This window comes from Lynx rufus, unplaced genomic scaffold, assembly GCF_022079265.1.
Source record: "Lynx rufus isolate CCGP_SWC_20201006 ecotype Redwood Valley unplaced genomic scaffold, mLynRuf1.p SCAF_8, whole genome shotgun sequence".
NCBI classification, from domain to species: domain Eukaryota; kingdom Metazoa; phylum Chordata; class Mammalia; order Carnivora; family Felidae; genus Lynx; species Lynx rufus.
This window is the reverse complement of record NW_025814896.1, coordinates 121975045-121997033: the sequence shown is the minus strand read 5'-3', so window position 1 is coordinate 121997033 and position 21989 is coordinate 121975045. Positions and strand designations below refer to the sequence as shown.

Here is a 21989-nt window from a genome sequence, read left to right as displayed (position 1 = left end):
AAATAATGCAGGATTGCATTATAACCCAAAGCATAAAATAAATATGCATGCATCCATACTGATATAAAGGATTGAACAAATATTTTTTAATTGGAGGATGCCAATGTCTTACAAAAGAATTTCAAGTAATATAGGTAGATACTCCCCCCTCTAGGAGATGGAGCTTTAATTCTCAAACCACCACCTTTCCTGGTAGTGTGTTAGACTTAGTGGCTCTTTACGTAAAGAACAGACTATGGAAATGGAAAGATCATACCTTTACAGTGGAGAAATGTGGCAAGCATGACTGTAACCAAGTGTTAAAGGTTAACTTAACATTATCAGTGATGTCATATGGATACGCTTCCCCTTGATGTGATACAACAAGATGGACCGTTTTCTATCTTTCCAAAAATCCCCAACCCCAGTCTAATAAAGAGGAAAACATGATTAGACAACTTGGGGGGACATTCCACAAGATACAGAGACAGGATTCCTCAAGATTATCCAGATCATGAAAAACAAGGAAAGGAAGACAGAAAAACTGTCACAGACCAGAGACTATGGAGACATTAACACTAAATGCAATATGGTACCCTGAATTCAATTCTGCAGCAGAAAAAGAACATTAATGGGGCACCTGGGTGGATCAGTTGGTTAAGAATCCGACTCTTGATTTCAGCTCAGGTCATGACCTCACAGTTCGTAGGGTAAAGCCTCATATTGGGCTCTGCACTGTCGGCACAGAGCCTGCTTGGGATTCTCTCTCTCTGCCCCTTTCCTGCTTGCGCGTGCTCACGCACTCTCTCTCAAAATAAACATTTAATAAATTTAAAGAAAGGAAAGAAAAATAACATTATTAAAATCCAAATAAATTTTGGAGGTTGGCAAGTAGTCATGTACCAATGTCAGTTCTTAGTCTTAACAAACATGCCACAACATGTTAACAACGACAAAAATTGGGTAAGTGGTATAAGGGAACTTCTATATTACCTTCACAACTTTTCTGCAAAGCTAAAATTGTTCCAAAATTAAAAATTCATTTAAAAAACATTTTAAATATTTGCCCTTTAAAACACATCATTATGAGAACAGATGGCAAGTCAAAGGACAGAGGAAACACTCGCAAAACATATATGTAACAAAACATTTATGTCTAGAATATATTTTAAAAACTCTTGAAACTTGGGGCCCCTGGGTGGCTTAGTCAGTTAAGCGTCCGACTTGGGCTTAAGTCCTGATCTCACGGTTCCCGAGTTCAAGCCCCACGTCGTGCTCTGTACTGACAGCTCGGAGCCTGGAGCCTGCTTCTTATTCTGTGTCTCCCTCTCTCTCTGCCCTTCCCCCACTCATGCTCTGTCTCTCTCTCAAAAATAAATAAACATTAAAATAAATAAATAAATAAATAAATAAATAATAAAAACACTTCAAACTCAATAAGAAGGCAAACAACTTGATTTTAAGATGGCAAAAGATTTAAATACCAACTTTACAAAGAAGATATAAAAATGGCCAATAAGTAAATAAAATGATGCTTAACATGGTTAAAGACTCAGGAACAGCGAAGTAAAAACTAAAATGAGATACTAGTATATATTATCAGAATGGCTACAATTGGGGCATCTGGTTGGGGCTGAACTGGTTGAGCGACCAACTCTTGGTTTCAGTTCAAGCCATAATCTCATGGTTTGTGGCTTCAAGCGCTCTCAGGGCAGAGATCAGGATTCTCTCTCTCCCTCTCTCTCTCTACTCCTCTCCCATTCGCTCTCTCTCCCAAAACAGATAAATAGACTTAAAAAAATGGTTAAAATTACACCAAGTGTTGACGAGGATATGAAGCAAATGGAACTCAAACATACTGCTAGTGAAACTGTAAAATGGTTACAAAAATTTTGAAGATTGGTAATTTCTTAAAAAGTTAAACATCACCTATCATTAAGACCTACACATTCCACTCATAGCTATTTACCCAAGAGAATTAAAACCTATATCCACACAAAGATTTACACACAAATATTCACAGCTGCCTTATGCACAATAGTCAAAAACAAGAAAAACCCAAATTTCCATCAAGAAATGACACATTTGGTATGTCTATACAATGAATACTCCTCAGCAATAAAAAGGAATAATCTGCTGACATACATAACAACATGGATGAATCTCAAAAATCATTATGCTGAGTGAAGGCAGAAGAGTACATACTATATAACAAAACTCTAGAAAATGGAAACAAATATACAGTAACAAAAAGAAGATCAGTGCTTGCCTAGGGTCCGACTGAAAAAGGACATAAAACTTTTGAGGACAATGTAAATGTTCTACATCCTGACTGCAACAGTGAAATCACAACAATACACATCTGTCAAAACTTATCTAATTAAATACCTTAAATTGGCCGGGAGGCAGGCAGGTAGGTGGCTCAGTCGATTGAATGTCTGACTCCTGATTTCCGCCCAGGTGATCATGGTCTCAAGGGGCATGAGTTTGAGCCCTGCCCTGGGCTCTGAGTGAACAGTGCAGGGCCTGCTTGGGAGTTTCTCTCCCTCTCTCTCTGCCTCTTCCTTTCTCTCTCCCTCTCTCTCAGAAATAAACTTTATATTTATTCTTTATTTTTGAGAGAGAGAGAGAGAGAGAGAGAGCGAGCGCACAAGCGAGGAGGGGCAGAGAGAGAAGGAGACAGAATCTGAAGCAGGCTCCAGGCTCTGAGCTGTAGGCACGGAGCATGATGCGGGGCTTGAACTCACAGATGGTGAGGTCATGCCCTGAGCTGAAGTCAGACGCTCAACCAACTGAATCACCCAGTGCCCCCAAAGAATAAACTTAAAAAAAAAAAATTTTTGTTTTAAATACTTTAAATGGGTACAGTTTATATAAATTATGCCTCAATGAAGTTGATTAAAGAAACACAATAGGAGCCTAACAAGACAGGACTACAAAATGTATGTAGTATTCTAGACAGAATCCTCGAATAGAAAAAGGACATTGGGTAACACCTAAGAAAATATGAATAAAGTATGGACTTTAGTACATAATGTTATATCACTATTAGTTCAATAATTACAACAAATGCACCATACTAGTGATAAGTGTTAATGATAAGGGAAACTGGGTATAGACTATATGGAAACTCACTGTACTAGCTTCAAAATTTTTCTGTCAATCTAAACCTATTCTACAATAAGAAGTTCACTTTTTTAAAAACAGCAAAGGCAAACAAGATTTGTGCATTTCTTTGCGTGTAAATTTTACCTAAAAGAAAAAAAAAAAACCTAAATAAACACTGAACTTTAGTTACTTGATATACATGCTGAAGAATTTAAGAGAAGTATACTGATGTCTGCAACATACTTAGAAATGCATCTAAAAACTGAGATGGATTGGGAGACTGAGTGGCTCAGTCAGTTAAGCATTCAACTTCAGTTCGGGTCATGATCTCAGAGTTCATGGGTTCAAGGCCCACATTTGACTCCATGCTGACAGCTCAGAGCCTGGAGCCTGCTTCAGATTCTGTGTCTCCATCTCTCTCTGCCCCTCCCCTGCGTGCGCTCTCTCTCTCTCTCTCTCTCTTTCTCTCTCTCAAAAATAAACATTAAAAAAAAATTTTTAACTAAGATAGATTGACATATGGGTAGAGATATATATTTGATAAAGAAAGTATAACACGGACTTCAAGCCGTATTACAAAGCTGTAATCATCAAGACAGTATGGTACTGGCACAAAAACACACACTCAGATCAATGGAACAGAATAGAGAACCCAGAAATGGACCCACAAACGTATGGCCAACTAATCTTTGACAAAGCAGGAAAGAATATCCAATGGAATAAAGACAGTTTCTTCAGCAACTGATGCTGGGAAAACTGGACAGCGACATGCAGAAAAATGAACCTGGACCACTTTCTTACACCATACACAAAAGTAAACTCAAAATGGATGAACGACCTCAATGTAAGACAGGAAGCCATCAAAATCCTCGAGGAGAAAGCAGGCAAAAACCTCTCTGACCTCGGCTGCAGCAACTTCTTACTCAACACGTCTCCAGAGGCAAGAGAAACAAAAGCAAAAATGAACTATTGGGACCTCATCAAAATAAAAAGCCTATGCAGAGCAAAAGAAACAATCAGCAAAACTAATAGGCAGCCGACAGAATGGGAGAAGATGTTTGCAAATGACATATTGGATAAAGGGTTAGTATCCAAAATCTATAAAGAACTTATCAAACTCAACACCCAAAAAAAAACAAATAATCCAGTGAAGAAATCGGCAAAAGACATGAATACACACTTCTCCAAAGAAGACATCCAGATGGTCAACTGACACACGAAAACATGCTCAACATCACTCATCATCAGAGAAATATGAATCGAAACCACAATGAGATTCCACCTCACACCTGTCAGAATGGCTAACATGAACAACTCAGGCAACAACAGATGTTGGCGAGCATGTGGAGAAAGAGGAACCCTTTTGCATTGCTGGTGGGAATGCAAACTGGTGCAGCCACTCTGGAAAACAGTATGGAGGTTCCTCAGAACATTAAAAATAGAACTACCCTACGACCCAGCAATTGCACTACTAGGTATTTATCCAAGGGATATAGGTATGCTGTTTCAAAGGGACACACGCACCCCCGTGTTTATAGCAGCACTATTGACAATAGCCAAAGTATGGAAAGAGCCCAAATGTACATCGACAGATGAATGGATAAAGAAGATGTGGTGTATACACACACACACACACACACACACACACACACACACACACACACAATGGAGTATTACTTGGCAATCAAAAAGAATGAAATCTTGCCATATGCAGTGACGTGGATGGAACTAGAGGGTATTATGCTAAGCGAAATTAGTGAAAGACAAGTACCATATGACTTCACTCATATGAGGAATTTAAGATACAAAACAGATGAACATAAGGGAAGGGAAACAAAAATAATATAAAAACAGGGAGGGGGACAAAAACATAAAAGACTTTTAAATATGGACAACAAACAGAGAGTTACTGGAGGGATTGTGGGAGGGGGGATGGGCTAAATGGCAAGAGGCATTAAGGAATCTACTCCCGAAATCATCGTTGCACTATATGCTTAGATGTAAATTAAAAAAATAAATTAAATAAAAATTTAAAAATAAATAAAATAAAAACAAAAATAAAAAAAGAAAGTATAAAATGAAACTGTAGAATCTTTGTGGTGGGTATGCCAGTATTCACTATAAAATTCTTCCAACTCTTCTAGATATTTGAGAATTTCCATGAGAAAATGTTGAAGAAAGAAATATTACACAGTGAAATGCTTAAGACCATAAAAACTAAAGTAAGATAAAATAACGGAAGTAAAAACAACAGTCACATCAACAAATGGAAATAAATGTGACACAATTATGAAAATAAGATTTTTAGACTGAATCTCAAATCAGAACATAGCTCAGGGCAGCTGGCTGGCTCAGTCAGTTAAGCGTCTGACTCTTGGTTTCAGCTCAAGTCATGATCTCACAGTTTGTGAGATCAAGCGCCTGCATCAGGCTCCCCACTCAGCATGGAGCCTGCTTGGGATCGTCTCCCTCTCTCTCTCTCTCTCTCTCTCTCTCTCTATCCTTCTCCCACACATGCACACACACACGCTCTCTCTAAAAATAAATAAATAAAACTTTAAAAGCAAAATCAGAACATGGCTCTATGCTGAAAACAGGAGATGTTTAATGTGATTCAGAGAGATGAGAAATAAAAGAACCAAAAGTATACAAGCCAAACATGTGGGTAAAAACCTAACATCAGACTATAAATTAGTATAAAAGAAATAAATGAAACAAAGTAGAATTTTTTTAGTGTTTATTTATTTTTGAGAGAAAGAGACAGAGACAGAGTGCGGTGGGGCAAAGGCAGAGAGAGAGAGAGGGAGACAGTATCTGAAGCAGTCTCCAGGCTCGGAGCTGTCAGCACAGAGCCGAACCTGGGACTCAAACTCACAAACTGCGAGATCTTGACCTGAGCCAAAGTCAGGCACTTAACCAACTGAGCCACCCATGCGCCCCAAAGGGAGAATATTTTCAAAGGCAAAATGACAAATTCATAATAAAGTTTCTGACTGTAAGTAGTTACGGGCAACTCAACACAGCAACAACACCCAAAAAGCAAAACTTATAGCACGCAAAAGGAGAAAGGGATATAGACATCCTAGTACTAGGAAGACTTTAATTCACACTTTCCATCCACATCCAAAGTGAAAAGTAAGAATACAAAATGAACAAAAGTACAATAATAAAGGCAACCTAAAAAATATGATAAATAACATACTTAATTGAGTTTCAACCTGTGGTTTAAAAATAAAGAATATTTCTTTTCAAATGCCTATAGACTATATATTCAACCACAAGGAAACTTCACTAAGTACAATACAAACAACATTCTCTAATCACAGTGCAACAAATATAGAAATTAATTACAAAATCAGAAAACAAAAGGCACTTGCATCTAAAAGATTCAACATTAGAAAATCTATTAAAATAATTAATAAATCTTAATAATAAATCTGAGATGAAAGATCTCCATAGACCTTAACAATTTGAACACATTCGATCAATATTCTTGTTTTTTTTTTTTTTAAGAAAATTCAAGTATTTAAAAAACACATAAATCTTTGGGGCACCTGGGTGGCCTTAGGTTAAGCATCTGACCCTTGATTTCGGCTCAAGTCATGATCTCCCGGTTCATGAGTTCTAGCTCCCGCACTGACAGCACAGACCCTACTTGTGATTCTCTCTCTCTCTCTCTCTCTCTCTCTCTCTCTCTCTCTCTGCCCCTCCCCTGCTCATGCCTCTCTCTCAAAATAAATATTTTAAAAATAAATAAATAAAATAAAAAATACATAAATCTTTAACATGACAAAAGTACATCTTTCTTAAGCATCAATCATAACATGGACAAGCTAGGAGAATCCCCAATAAAGAAGAGGGGTACACAAAATTAATATGCTGAAATTGTTATATATATGAATCAGAAAATATAATGGAAAAACGAAATATAATGAGAAAATATAATGAAAAAAAAGGACAAGGGAATCTCACAAAAGCAACAGAAAAAGTAAGTTAGGTAAGAAAAAATTAACAATAAATGTGCAAGAACCACACATAACACTTTAAAACATAACTGAATAATATTAAAAACAAAAATAACACAAATAATGTAAAATCACATTCAAAGGAAATTTAAGGGATCAGTTATAAATATTACAACATATTAAAAAGCCTCAACAACTTAAACAGTATTCAATATGAATGGAAAAAATATCCAGAAGCAGAGCAAAACATGTAATCTGATATATGATAAATGTGGCAAAGAGAATCGATGGAGAAATCACGAACTGATTCAATAAATGAGCTTGGTAAAACTCATTTTTCCATCTGTGAAAAAAAGTTGGATCTGTACTACAAATCTTACACCATAAAATTCAAATGAATCAAAATTTAAAAGTAAAAAAATGATATCATGTTTTCACTCTTATGTGGATCCTGAGAAACTTAACAGAAGACCACGGGAGAAGGGAAGGAAAAAAAAAAAAAAGGGTTAGAGAGGGTGGGACCCAAAACATAAGAGACTCTTAAAAACCAAAAACTGAGGGTTGATGGGGGGTGGGAGGGAGGGGAGGGTGGGTGATGGGCATTGAGGAGGGCACCTGTTGGGATGAGCACTGGGTGTTGTATGGAAACCAATTTGACAATAAATTGCATATTAGAAATAAATAAATAAATAAATAATAAAAACCGTGAAAAAAATGATACCATAAAAATAAACAAAGATCTGTCCATCAACTGATGAATGGATAAAGAAATTGTGGTTTATATACACAATGGAATACTACGTGGCAATGAGAAAAAATGAAATATGGCCTTGGGGCGCCTGGGTGGCGCAGTCGGTTAAGCGTCCGACTTCAGCCAGGTCACGATCTCGCGGTCCGTGAGTTCGAGCCCCGCGTCGGGCTCTGGGCTGACGGCTCAGAGCCTGGAGCCTGTTTCCGTTTCTGTGTCTCCCTCTCTCTCTGCCCCTCCCCCGTTCATGCTCTGTCTCTCTTTGTCCCAAAAAAAATAAATAAACTTTAAAAAAAAAAAAAAAAAAAAAAAAGAAATATGGCCTTTTGTAGCAACGTGGATGGAACTGGAGAGTGTGATGCTAAGTGAAATAAGCCATACAGAGAAAGACAGATACCATATGGTTTCACTCTTATGTGGATCCTGAGAAACTTAACAGGAACCCATGGGGGAGGGGAAGGGAAAAAAAGGAGGTTAGAGTGGGAGAGAGCCAAAGCATAAGAGACTGTTAAAAACTGAGAACAAACTGAGGGTTGATGGGGGGTGGGAGGGAGGGGCGGGTGGGTGATGGGTATTGAGGAGGGCACCTTTTGGGATGAGCACTGGGTGTTGTATGGAAACCAATTTGTCAATAAACTTCATATAAAAAAAAAATAAAAAAATAAACAAAGATGAACTCCTTGAAAACTTTGGATTTGGGTAGGTTTTTCCAACTATGATTTGAATCTAGCGGCATCTGGGTAGTTCAGCAGGTTACGCGTCTGACTCTTGATTTCTGCTCACGTCATGATCTCACAGTTCATGAGTTTGAGCCCCACGTCAGACTCTGCACTGACAACATGGAGCCTGGTTGAAATTCTCTATCTTCCTCTCTGCCTCTTCTCTGCTCATGCATGCCCGCTCTCTTTCAAAAATATTTTTTTAATAAAATAAAATAAAATCTAAAAGCCTTAAAAAAATAGTTTGATAAATCTGACTACATAAAAATAAAAACCTCTTGGTAAAGATAACTGAAAACAATGTCAAAAAAAGACAAAGTCTGAACCAAGGAAAAACACTGGCAATTTATGACAAAGGACTAATCTCTTCAGGATGTAAAAAAAACTACTTAAAGTAGATAAAAGAAAAACAATCTATTAGAAAAATAGGTAAACTTTGTACACGTTTCAAAAAAAGGAAAAACAAATGGCTTTTAAACATATGAAAAAATGCTCTGATGAGATACAGAAATTTTAAATAAACCAAGATCTCCTTTTCAATTCTCAGACTGGCAAAAATGCTAAAGTTTAAAAATACATTTTGTTTGTAGAAACATGGGAAAATAGGCCCTTTCATACACTACTTGGTGGTTTGCAAACTAATCAAAGTTACAATCTCCTATTCCCTTTAACTCTGAGATCCAACTTCTGTGAATTTACCCTACAAATACATTTGTAAACATGTAAAATGAAGGTTGTGCAAGGCTATTCATTATGTCATATTTTGTAATAACAAAGACCACAACATCTCTCAATAAAGGACTAATTTAAATATTAGAGTATATCTATAAATGTAATAGGTAACTATAAACATAAATGTGAAATTTCACTATACAGAAATGAAAAGACAGTTAAAATGAATTAAGTGAAAAAAACAAGGTATAAGACAATGTGCACAATATATGTTGTGTAAAAAGAAGGGCTAACAATGTGTAAGTACACATACATGTATATGAACATATGTTACTATGGGAGAGTGAGAGACTACTAAAATTAGAAAAAAAGAAGCTCTTCATATCTATTTTAAAATTTTTATTAATTGTATATTCCATGAGTATACTACCTTTTCAGAAAACAATAGATAAGACAGTTTCAAAACCAGTGTCCTTTGTATCTATATATAAAAGAAAGGGCAAAAGGGGGAGAAAAGGTAGGAAAGACTAACTGAACCAGTGTTTCAAATGAAAGCAATGTGAGTGGTTTAGATTCAACTCTACCAAGAGAGCAGAGAGCTATGTAGCATTAGGGAACATAATTGTTAAAACGGTAACTATTCCAGGCAAACTGAACCAGGAAGAAAATAGTCACATGTAGCATAATAACTACTAGTCACTAATTAAAAAAATAAAGATATTGGGGCACTGGGAGGCTCAGTCGGTTGAGCATCCAACTTCAGCTCAGGTCATGATCTCACAGTTCGTGAGTTCAGGCCCGGCATCAGGCTCTGTGCTGACAGCTTGGAGCCTGGAGCCTGCTGCGGATTCTGTGTCTCCCTCTCTCTCTCTATCCCTCCCCAGCTCACTCTCTCTCTGTCTCTCTCAAAAATAAATAAATAAACATTTAAAGGAAAGAAAGCAAAGAAAGAAGCAAAGAAAAGCAAAGAAAAGAAAGAAACCATTTAGTCCCTCATTGGCATTATTAACACTATCAATACCTATATTCTAATTATGAGAAATTTTGTTATATATTATTTAAAGGATATATCTAAATGACAGATAGGATTATTTTCTCCTTTTGAAAACCAACAAAACATACCTGATATGGCTTCTTCTTGCTGGAGATCTGTGAATATCAAACAGCGTGTTTTCTCTCTTTTTTTGATGAGCTGGGACTTAAAGAAAATAAAAAAGGACAACACAGAAATAACTAATAACAAATTGATAAATTGATGTTATCAAAGGAGTAGAAATTACTTCTGTTAACTTTCTGAATGGAAGCTAGTCACAGGTGTTCAAGTTCCAAATACTATCTAGAAGGAGCACAACAAAAATAAAAACTTTGTGGATACCTTAAGTTGCAAGTAAACACTCTAAAAAGATGTTAAATTAAGTATTTGTGACTTTTGGTTAAACAAAGACTTTTTTTGGTTACCACACCAAAAGCATAATCCATTAAAAAAATTAATTGGAGTTCATCAAAATTACAAATTCTACTCTTTGAAAGACACTAAGAAAATAAGTGAAAGAAATAAGAAAACAAAAGAAAATAAAAGAAATAAGCTGCAGACGGACAAAATATTTGCAAATCACATATCTGATAAAGGACTGATACCCAGAATACATCATGAACTCTCAAAAACCTCCATATTAAGAAAATAAACAACTCAATTGGAAAAAGCGGGCAAGAGATTTGAAAAGACACTTCACCAGAGATAACACTGGCAAATCAGCACATAAGATGCTCACTGTCATTGAGGAAATGTAAATTAAAACTACAATAACTATGTGTTAAAATTAATTTCAAAAAGTTGACTGTAGCAAGTGTTGGCAAGAGAATGGTGCAACTGGGCTCCCATACACTCTCAGGGAGAATCTAAGTGGTACAATCACTTTGGAAAACAGTTTGGCAATTTCTTAGCATATTAAACATACCCTAATCACAAAACCCAGCTTTCCACTCCTCAGTGTTTATAAGAAAAATGAAAAAATATGCCCAAAGACTTGCACGTGAATGTTCACAACTTATTTATAATAACTAAATATTAGAAATGTCAATAATCCAAATATCTACCCACAAATGAATGTATAAACAAATTATGATATGCCCATACAATGGAAAGCTACTCTGTACAAGAAACACATTGTTATATTCAACAACATGCATGAGTCTTAAAATTATGGTGAGTGAAAGAAAGACAATAAAGAGTATATTGTACATAAAATTCAAAAGAGTGTAAACTAATCTATGGTTATAGAAAGCAAATCAGATCAGCGACTGCCTCAGGATTGGGATGCGGATGGCATAAGAAGGTTAGAAGGAGATTACAAACAGGCAGAAAGATATTTTGGGGCTGATAAACATGTTCACTACCTTGATGGTAATGATAGTTTCATAGGTATATATCTAAGGTATTTCCAACTTGTCAAACTACATGTTAAATATGTGCAACTGCAGTAAACTGTATTTCATTCATACCTCAATATTTTCTTTAATCTAAAAAGAAATGATTCAGAATCTTTTTTCTATCTTTACACATCTCCCCCATTATTAACAAGGCTATCTGTGATAATGGCTCCTAACTGGAGTAATGTCTGCATACCTAGGCTGCATGTACTAGAGGGCTGCCATAGTAACTCTGATTCACTCCTTCCAGAGAATCTAACATCGTTTTAGAGCATAAGAGTTTGAGTATCTCATACAAATATCTCAGTCCTTCCTTAAATACATTATGCTAAGCGAAAGAAGCTAGACACAAAAGGTCACAAAAAAAGCAAATCTATAGACAGAAAGTACATTAATGGTTGCCAGGGGCTGGGGGGATGAAAGTGTAGAAGTACAAAAATATTCTAGAATTAAACAGTAGTGATGACTGCATAATCCCTGTAAATAAACTCAAAACCAGTGAATTGGGGCACCTAGGTGGCTCAGTCAGTTAAGCACCCAACTTCAGCTTGGGTCATGATCTCGAGGTTCCTGAGTTCGAGCCCTGCATCAAGCCCCACATCAAGCCCCATGTTGAGCTCCGCACTGCAAGTGTGGACCCTCTTGGGATTTTCTCTCTGCCTCTCCCCTACTCACACTTTCTCTCTCTCTCAAAATAAATAAACTTAAAAAAACAAATGAAGAGTATTAAATAAACAAACAAATAAATAAATAAATAAATAAATAAATAAAAACTTTAAACTCCACAACACTTATATTTTTGAAGGGGTGGTACAGAATAAGCTACTCAACTACAAAACGAAGTTATTCAGGGGCGCCTGGGTGGCTCAGTCGGTTGGGGTCCGACTTTGGCTCAGGTCATGATCTCACAGTCCATGAGTTCAAGCCCTGTGTCGGGCTCTGGGCTGACATCTCGGAGCCTGGAGCCTGCTTCAGATTCTGTGTCTCCCTCTCTCTGACCCTCCCCCATTCATGCTCTGTCTTTCTCTGTCTCAAAAATAAATAAACATTAAAAAAAATTAAAAAAAGAAACAAAGTTATTCAGCATTTCTTACCTATTGGAGGTGCTTGGTATCTATCCACTGTTTTTCTTTGTCTCAAATTATATGGTCTATCATTTTCTTCTCCTTCTGCCTCCTCAACTTCTATGTCTCCATCCTCCTCTTGAGATTCTAGTTTCCCCCACACAAAAGAAAAGAAGAACTGTTTTAATCCACAAGGAATGGTTCACTCTAGAACTGAATATTTACATTTTATCTTTTACTCTTTCTGCACAGGTAACATTTAAATGTGTCAACATTTTATGATACAGCATGTATCACTACAATTAAAAACCAACCTAGATAGATGAAAAAAAAAAAAAGCCTTTCCAACAAATAATACAGTTCTCTGCTAAATAACCTAGGTATTCTTATGATCTTTCAATCTCTTTGGTCATACAAAGGTATAATAGAAGACAAATCAAAATTTTACCAGAGCAAACTTCATTTTAATGCCCAGTTATCCACCAGTGAATAATGTTAGTATTCAAATACCACTCGGTAGTTCAAAAAAATATGCTTACAAGATAATTACTAATGTTACAGCAAGAGCAATTTTTGTTGGCAATACAATGGTTTGTTAGGCCTGCTGACAAGAGATAAACACAAATTAGTTCTATTTTGGTAGGAAAATGCAGGTAGGAATTGGGAGGGAGCATGAAGCAGATTTCTGGGGTGTTAATACGTTTATTTCTTGACATAAGTGATCACTTAATAATTCACCTAACTATACACTTAAAAATAAATTATAATATACATAAATCTAAAAGTTTATTTTTAAAAAGTGGTTTGGCTATAGCTATGATATGACATCCATTTATAGTTTAAAATAAAAGTCTGGGGTGCCTGGCTGGCTCAGTCATACAGCCTATGACTCTTGATCTCAGGTTTGAGTTCAAGCCCCACATTGGGTATAGAGATTACTTTAAAATAAAATCTTTTGAAAAATTAATTAAGTCATATGAAAATTTACTGGTTTATGGTCTCCAAATGCAATACACTTTGTGATTAACTTTTTAACCATAGGAATTATCAATATAACACAACCATATTAAAGCACAGGAAAAACCATAAAACCACTAGTGATACTGAGTGAAATAGGATACTAAAATGCAAAGCACTTTATATTTTAGTCATGACATCTGAAAGCATATTCTAAGTTTATAAATATTTTTATTATTAAGTTCTAGACAAAATCACCAAATATAGTATTATTTAAATTACTCCTACCCAAATAAATCTCTTTAAACCTTCGAAAAATATTGCTTTTTGAGAAACACCTGCACTATAACACACTATTTATTATGGGAAGAAATTCTAAACATGGCATATCTACTTTGAAAACTCTATAAAGGTGTTCAGTTAATGAAAAAGGCAAAAATCACATTATAAGTCTGTCTCGCCTATACTGATTTTCTCCAAAGGAAGCAATATAGAGGTTCTAACTGTCACAACAACAATATTTGCTCAATAAAGCACCTTCATTAGAAATATCAGCTCTTCAAAACTTGCTAATAATATATTAATTAGAGAATTTGAGAAATAAACCCATTCCTGTCCATCAAAGCTATACACATAGTAGGAACTAGTAAGATTTCCTTGTAAATAAAACTATCCTTCATTTACAATACACCAAATCTTCTGAAAATCCATTTCAATGAAGATTAACACCTACAGAATTAAAACCTATAGTGTGCTAGTCATGGATTTATAATCTTTGGGGCAAATGTACTTTCATCATGTTCCTAGCTGCAGCCCCACAAATTCAGCTGGGGTTCTTTAGTTCAGAACCCAGACAAGCCTTGGAAAAGAGCAGTACCACTCCTTCCACTAGAACTAGCAGTCCCTCTTTCTTTAAATTTTACCACTGACTCCTCAGTTCATAACTCAATTTGGGACCCAAATAATCAGAGATTCAGAGAATACGGGTAGAAGGTGACTGTGGATAAGGGCTTCCAATTAGAAACACAAAAGAAGTCTCACCTAACACCAAATCAGCTCATGGCAAATGTCACCAGATTAGGTCACTGGAGGGCTACCAATAGCTAGCTACAAATAAGATAAATTACATAAAGATGTATAGTGTAAAGGTGTTTTTCCAAATGAAGGTGAAAACTCAGAATGCCAATCAAATAAAAATTATTCCAAATTACACAATACAGACCTCTAAAGCCAAAAATCACCCACTCAGCAATATTACATGTGTATTACTTGCATATAATTTTCTTCCCTCCCCCCTGAACTCTGTAGTATTTATTTCATAAGGTGCTTTACAAACCTTCTTCTTCGCCCTCAGTAGACACTTCATGATGATTTTGTATCCCATAACTATTTCTTCTCAGTGACTTTCTTCGCCTTTTCACTCTTGAATACATATCCATGTTTTCCTGTTAAAGAGAAAAATCTGTCAAATATTAACATGGAATTTATTCCTGGCTATAAATATCATTAACCTAATGGGATATGACCACTCTTGAAATTTACTGAGCACCTATTTGCAAGACACAGATTCATGAAAAACGGAGCTTCCTGAAATTAATAAATGTAAGGGTCAAGAGGAAAAATAAAACAAACTTACAAAATATTTGAAAATTTAAAACTACAGCGCCATGAACACACTTTCTCCCTCAAGCAAATTATAGCCTAGTAGGATGGAGTAAGATAAGTCACAGGTAACTATAAAACAAAGTAAAACAAGTTAAATGCCATAACAAAACAAAACAAAACAAAACAAAAAAAAAAGGTACAATGTAGGAGTGCCTGGGTGGCTCAGTCAGTTAAGTGTCCGATTCTTGATATTCGGCTCAGGTCATGACCTCACAGTTCTTGAGTTCAAGCCCCATATCAGGCTCTGTGCTGACAGCTCAGAGCCTGGAGCCTGATTGGGATTCTGTCTCCCTCTCTGCCCCTCTCCTGCTTGCACTCTCTCTCTCAAAAATAAATAAATGTTAAAATAATATTTTTTAAAAAATAAGAAAGGTAGTAGGGGGGACTGGGTGGCTCAATTGGTTAAGTGTCTGACTCTTGATTTCGGCTCAGGTCATAATCTCACAGTTCATGGGTTCTAGACCTGCATCAGGCTCTGCACTGACAGCACAGATTCAATCCCTGGGGATTCAATCTCTCCCTCATTCTCTGCCCCTCCCTTGTGTACACTCTCTCTCTCAAAAATAAATAAACATTAAAAAAAAATGCTTTAAGGGGCGCCTGGGTGGCTCAGTCAGTTGGGTGTCCAACTTCAGCTCAGGTCACGATCTCACAGCTCATTAGTTCGAGCCCCGCGTCGGGCTCTGTGCTGACAGCTCAGAGCCTGGAGCCTGCTTCGGATTCTGTGTCGCCCTCTCTCTACCCTCCTCTGCTCGTGCTCTGTCTTTCTCTGTCTCAAAAATAAATAAACATTAGGGGCTCCTGGGTGGCTCAGTCGGTTAAGCATCTGACTTCGGCTCAGGTCACGATCTTGCAGTTCATGAGTTCAAGCCCCACATCAGGCTCTGTGCTGACAGCTCAGAGCCTGGAGCCTGCTTTGGATTCTGTCTCCCTCTCTCTCTGCCCCTCCCCTGCTCACGCTCTGTCTCTGTCTCAAAAATAAATAAACACTAAAAAAAATTTTTTTTAATAAATAAACATTAAAAAAATTTAAAAAGACTTTTAAAAAATGCTTTAAAAACAAAAAAGGTACAACGTACTCTAGAATTCAGAGAGATGATCCTCTTGTTGCTAACGGGAAGGGAGGCAGCATTTGAGACGAACCATGAAACAAAGGTAGGACTACAGCAGTCCCTAACCAAAAGTATTACCAGAAGTAAAAGATAAAGGAAGAATTATTTGTTTATACTTGGGCAATAGTGTGTGAGAAGATAAAGTTGAATCCTGATTATGAAGGTCAAGGTATTTCTAATTAATTCAGTACACAATAAAAAGAACATCAAAGGTTCAGATCAGAAAAGTAACAGAATCAGGGGCGCCCGGGTGGCTCAGTCGGTTGAGTGTCCGACTTTGGCTCAGGTCATGACCTCACAGTTCGTGGGTTCAAGTCCCGCATCAGGCTCTGTGCTGACAACGTGGAGCCTGCTTGGGATTCTTTCTCTCCTTCTCTCTCTCTCAAAATAAATAAACTTAAAAAAAAACTAAAAAAAAAAAAACAAAAAAAAGAAAAGAAAAGAAAAGTAACAGAATCAGAGCCGTACTTTAAGATAACTGTTCTGGCAAAAGTGTAGGGAATTTTTTGGGAAAGGTTGCAGCAAATACAGTTAAGGATAGAAGAAGAAAACATAAAATCCCAAACTAAAGAGGAACCAAAGAAAAGGAACAATTCTGTTAATTTAAGAAAATCCAGTGCTGCTCACTCTCCGTCTGAATCCCTCAACCGAAATTAAAAATATTTGCAAAGGTTGTTAAAGTAAATATACTCACAAATTCTGTATCTGTCCACATTCTAAGTCGTTCTACTTCTCCTGACCGACGATTCCGTCTGATGTTAATGTTGTCCATTTCCTGTAGTACAGCTTCAGCAGTACTACAATCACATAATAAAACTAGGATTTAGACAATTGTGAGACCACATGTGGCATACACATGAAAGAGCACTCTTCATCAAAGCATAATTTAATTATCTCTGATATGTAACTGTAGATAGCATCCAAATTAAACATCTTTCTGAATCAGCAGCCATCAGAAGATAATGTCCCCCCTAAAAATCCAGAACATCTTCTACCTTAATATATTTAAAACTTACAAAATAGAACTTTTGTTCATAATACTCCAAATATTTAACTCCACAGTGCCACTATAAATAACTACTAGATCCAAGGCAATGAAAATAATAATAATAATTCAATCTTTTTATTTGAAGATGGTGTTAAGAAAATTTATAGGATAAACAATCTGTAAAAAGTTTAAAGCCAACATAAGGTTAACTGAACAGATATTTTTTAAAAATTAGAGAACACTGACCTCCATGAAATACAGGCTGGCATTACCACATTTTACCTTTTAAACACATTTATATAGTACTTACTATGTGTCTAGATAATGATCTAAGTACTTAACAAATAATAACTAATACTCAAACTTGACATTACCACTACAGAATATAATTTCTTTTCTTCTAAAATGGGATTGTACTGACCTGCCCTCTCAAAGCCACTTCAAGGATTAAGTAGGATAATTTATCATCTGAGAAGAAAAATTTCATTGCATGTAGATACTGAGCAATCGACTAGGCTCATTCACTAGCTACATCCCATATACCCAGTCTCAAAAAACCTTTAATTCAAAATCTTGACTAGGCAAAACTATACTTACTACATATCAATAATGGAACCTAATGTTGCTTGAAAATTGTCAAAAACAAATTGTTAATGAAGGAATAATAAAGGACTAGAACAGTGAAGACAGAATAAAATTATTTTCTATACTATTTACACACAAGAGCTTAAAAAGGAGGAGAAAAATTTAGCTATTACATAAACTACTAAAACTAATAAACTGACTAGAAACTGATAATAATTGCTAATCACTGCTAATTCAAAGTAAGTTTTAAAATAATTACATTTATCACTAAGTCACTGCTTATTTTTTAAAACATAACAAGCTTAAAAATCAATGGTTTTTTCAAATCTGAAATTTGATTTTGAAACTCTGAAATCTGAAAAATCAAGTGAATAAATTAATTAAATGAAACTGCTTACTGTTTAAGCATTCATACCTATTTACTAGTTGATCAAATAACAAACTCTGGTTCACGCTTTCGAATCTGTTTTTCCTGGAACGACAACTTTTTCTGACTTCCATGTCACCATTTATACAAGAAAGGTCCCCATCTCCCTTCTTTTCCCCTCGAAGGGGATGGCTTCGAAGGGCTACAAGAAGAGAGAGATTTACATTTCAAAGTACAGAGTATAAAAAGAAAAAAAGAAAAAATACATCAAAAATTACTTTTAAAAGACTACAAAAAATTCAACATAACCTCTTAAATAGTTTTAATCTCCAATAATCTAAACTTTTGATAACTGTTTATAACCCATCATAATAATTTAAATTATTTCATTTGTACTGATTTCTCAATGTTTAACAATTACATAAGTATTCGCTATGACTGAAATCCAGTCATTTCCAACGATATGCTGAACATTCTAGTAAATCACTGTTTTACCCCACTTTAACACTTACTCTAATAACATTAGTAAGAATTTCAATACTAACCATTTCATAACAGAATACTCACATAAGCTACTATGTCCGTTTGGTAATGTAGCACCAGGCTGAGAAGTTAACCTAGAACACAATTATATTTAATATGCAAACACATCAACATTCATTTAAAGAAGCAAGAAACGTAATACTGGTGGAATCATTTTAATCTTTAAAATGTCAGCAATATTACTTTTTAATACTAAAGACAACATCTTTTTTTACTCTAAGATTGGTAATGCACCAATTAATAAAATATACTAGCTAAGCATCATTTCATTACCTCAAGAAAAGCTTTAATAACAGATTAAAAATTGAACTTACTCTGTCTTCAACTCTATAAAGTCCAAAGAAGAAGCTTAAGTTTAACATGTAGTATAAAGTTAACTGATATTATAAGCAGCAATGGTTACAGACATTTATTATTGGTTTTGGTTAACAAAATACAATTCAAACAATGACAAATTTATTCAAACAATAGACTGTAAGAAGAAAAAAGTCTTTGAACACCAAAACTATTTAATAATTTCTCCAATATATTTAATTCACATTCTAACCCACCAAATGAAAACTTAGCTAATTTCTCAAAACAGTCACTGTACAATTCTCCCTTTTGGGTGGAGGAAAAGAAATGTTAATTCAGCAGGAAGATACTTAAATGATCATCAAAACATCAAGACTTAAAAAATTCACAGTATGCTTTGTGAAAACAAAAACTAAATTGCTACATAATAAAAGAAGTGTCGATGTAAACTAAGATATTTCTAAAATACCCAACAATTATTATTTTCAAAAATTAAGAAAAATGGAAAGGACATTCAGAAAAAAGTAAATACATGATCTTCTGTATGGTTTGCACAAAATTCTCTTTTAATGGAAGTATACTTGATACACAATATTATATTAGTTTTAGGTGCATAACATAGTGATTGGACAAGTCTATACATTATGTTGTGCTCATTACTAGTGTAGCTACCATCTCACCACACAACACCACTACAACACCACTGATGCTATTCTCTATGCTGTGCCTTCTATCCCCATGACTTATTCATTCCATAAGTGGACGCCTGTATCTCCCGCTCCTGTTTGTACATTTTCTTAACAAAAATATTCTGTTTTTGGTTATTCCAGCACTTTTCGTGTTCAGTTTTAAATATTAAATGTTAATGATAAATGCCCCTGCCTAATAAAGGTCATGGATCAGATGATTAAAGGATATACACAAAAACTCAAGCTGTTACATGTACACATACTGTCAAAAACAAAAACAAAAACACTCCAGCCCTCCTTTCCCCCAGAAAAAAACAAAACTACCTTGTTCTAATATACTACACCTCTTCAAAGTATTTCATTTTTAGTACCTTTGTATACAAAGTACACTATAAAGTAATGAAATTGGTATATTAACAGGTCTTTCCTTAGAAGATTATACATGTCAAATTCTCGGGAACCCACTTAAAACCACACAGAAAAGTCAATTTTACTACGTCATAAATCTACTTTGACTTTGAACCTAACATAATACTAACTCAGTATGGTGAGTTTACTTACAAGTGCGGGCTCAAAATGAATTTTAGCATATGCAAAAACCAAACGATTGAAATTTTACATATTTAAATTATCCAAAAAAAATAAGATGCTAACCTTGAAATAATTCTACAAAAGAAACCTAAAACTTTCTGAACAGTAACATCACTGGGAAAAAAAAGTACAATAAGCCTTTTTGTCCCTCTGAAGAAGACAATGCTTACTTGGCTTTTACTTCATTGCTAATGAAATCTGTTTTAAAAAGGAAAAATAAAAACTTATTCTTCAATCAATCCAATTATCTTACAATCATAGATTATCATTTTTCCATTACCATTTCTCTTTATAAAAATGAAAAACAAGAAAGAGACAGAATATTAAATATCTGGATAGGAAGAGAACACTAGAATTTTAAGAGTTGGCCTTCCTGTATAATAATACATAAGCCTAAAAAGCCCCATGAATCAAAGTTCCCAAAAGTTAATCGCTTAAAATGTAACTAGGTGAGTTCACTGTTTAAATGAAAGCTCCTGGAGCACCTTGGTGGTTCAGTCGGTTAGGCATCTGACTCTTGATTTTGGCTCAGGTCATGATCTCACAGTTCATGGGATCGAGCCACACGTCAGACTCTGTGCTGTCAGGAGAGCTCATTTGGTATTCTCTCTCTCCCTCTCTCTCCACCCCTCCTCCACTCTCTCTCTTTCTCGCTAAATAAATAAATTAAATAAACAAACACACATTTTTAAATAAATAAAAATTGTTCTGCCAATCAACAGTAATTTTTTTTTTAATGTTTATTTTTGAGAGATAGGTAGACAGACAGAGTGTGAGCTGGGGAGAGGCAGACAGACAGAGGGAAACAGAATCCCAAGCAGGTTCCAGACTGAGCTGTCAGCACAGAGCCCGATGCGAGGCTCGAACCCACGAACCGCCGAGATCATGACCTGAGCCACAGTTTGGACGCTCAACCGACTGAGCCACCCAGGTGCCCCCACAGTAATTTCTTTTAAAAATTTAGTAGTCAAGGGAGCCTGGGTGGCTCAGTCGGTTGAGCGTCCGACTTCGGCTCGGGTCATGATCTTATGGTTCATGAGTTCGAGCCCCGCATCAGGCTCTGTGCTGACAGCTTGAGCCTGGAGCCTGCTTCAGATTCTGTGTCTCCCTCTCTCTGCCCCTGCCCTGCTCACACTCTGTCTCCATCTCTCAAAAAAGTGAATAAACATTAAAAAAAAAAAAATATATATATATATATATATATATATATATATATATATATTTTTAGGGGCGCCTGGGTGGCGCAGTCGGTTAGGCGTCCGACTTCAACCAGGTCACGATCTCGCGGTCCGGGAGTTCGAGCCCCGCGTCGGGCTCTGGGCTGATGGCTCAGAGCCTGGAGCCTGTTTCCGATTCTGTGTCTCCCTCTCTCTCTGCCCCTCCCCCGTTCATGCTCTGTCTCTCTCTGTCCCAAAAATAAACGTTGAAAAAAATAAAATAAAATAAAATAAAAATATATGTATGCTTTTTTTTAATTTAGTAGTCATTACAAAGTCCTTTAGGATTCATTATT

The 21989-nt window shown here is 35.8% G+C and overlaps 1 protein-coding gene across 3 annotated transcripts in view; it reads right to left on the bottom strand.

Moving 5' to 3' along the window:
• Nucleotides 1-21989, bottom strand: part of ATAD2B (ATPase family AAA domain containing 2B) — a 191093-nt gene that overhangs the window by 144068 nt on the left and 25036 nt on the right. For all 3 annotated transcript variants that reach the window (XM_047069264.1, XM_047069262.1, XM_047069263.1), the window contains exons 3-8: nucleotides 18927-18976; nucleotides 18408-18561; nucleotides 17114-17216; nucleotides 14979-15087; nucleotides 12716-12832; nucleotides 10314-10389 (exon numbers count right to left, since the gene is read on the bottom strand). In XM_047069264.1, coding sequence (XP_046925220.1) covers nucleotides 10314-10389; nucleotides 12716-12832; nucleotides 14979-15087; nucleotides 17114-17216; nucleotides 18408-18561; nucleotides 18927-18976 — 609 coding nt within the window. The remainder of the gene's footprint in view (nucleotides 1-10313; nucleotides 10390-12715; nucleotides 12833-14978; nucleotides 15088-17113; nucleotides 17217-18407; nucleotides 18562-18926; nucleotides 18977-21989) is intronic.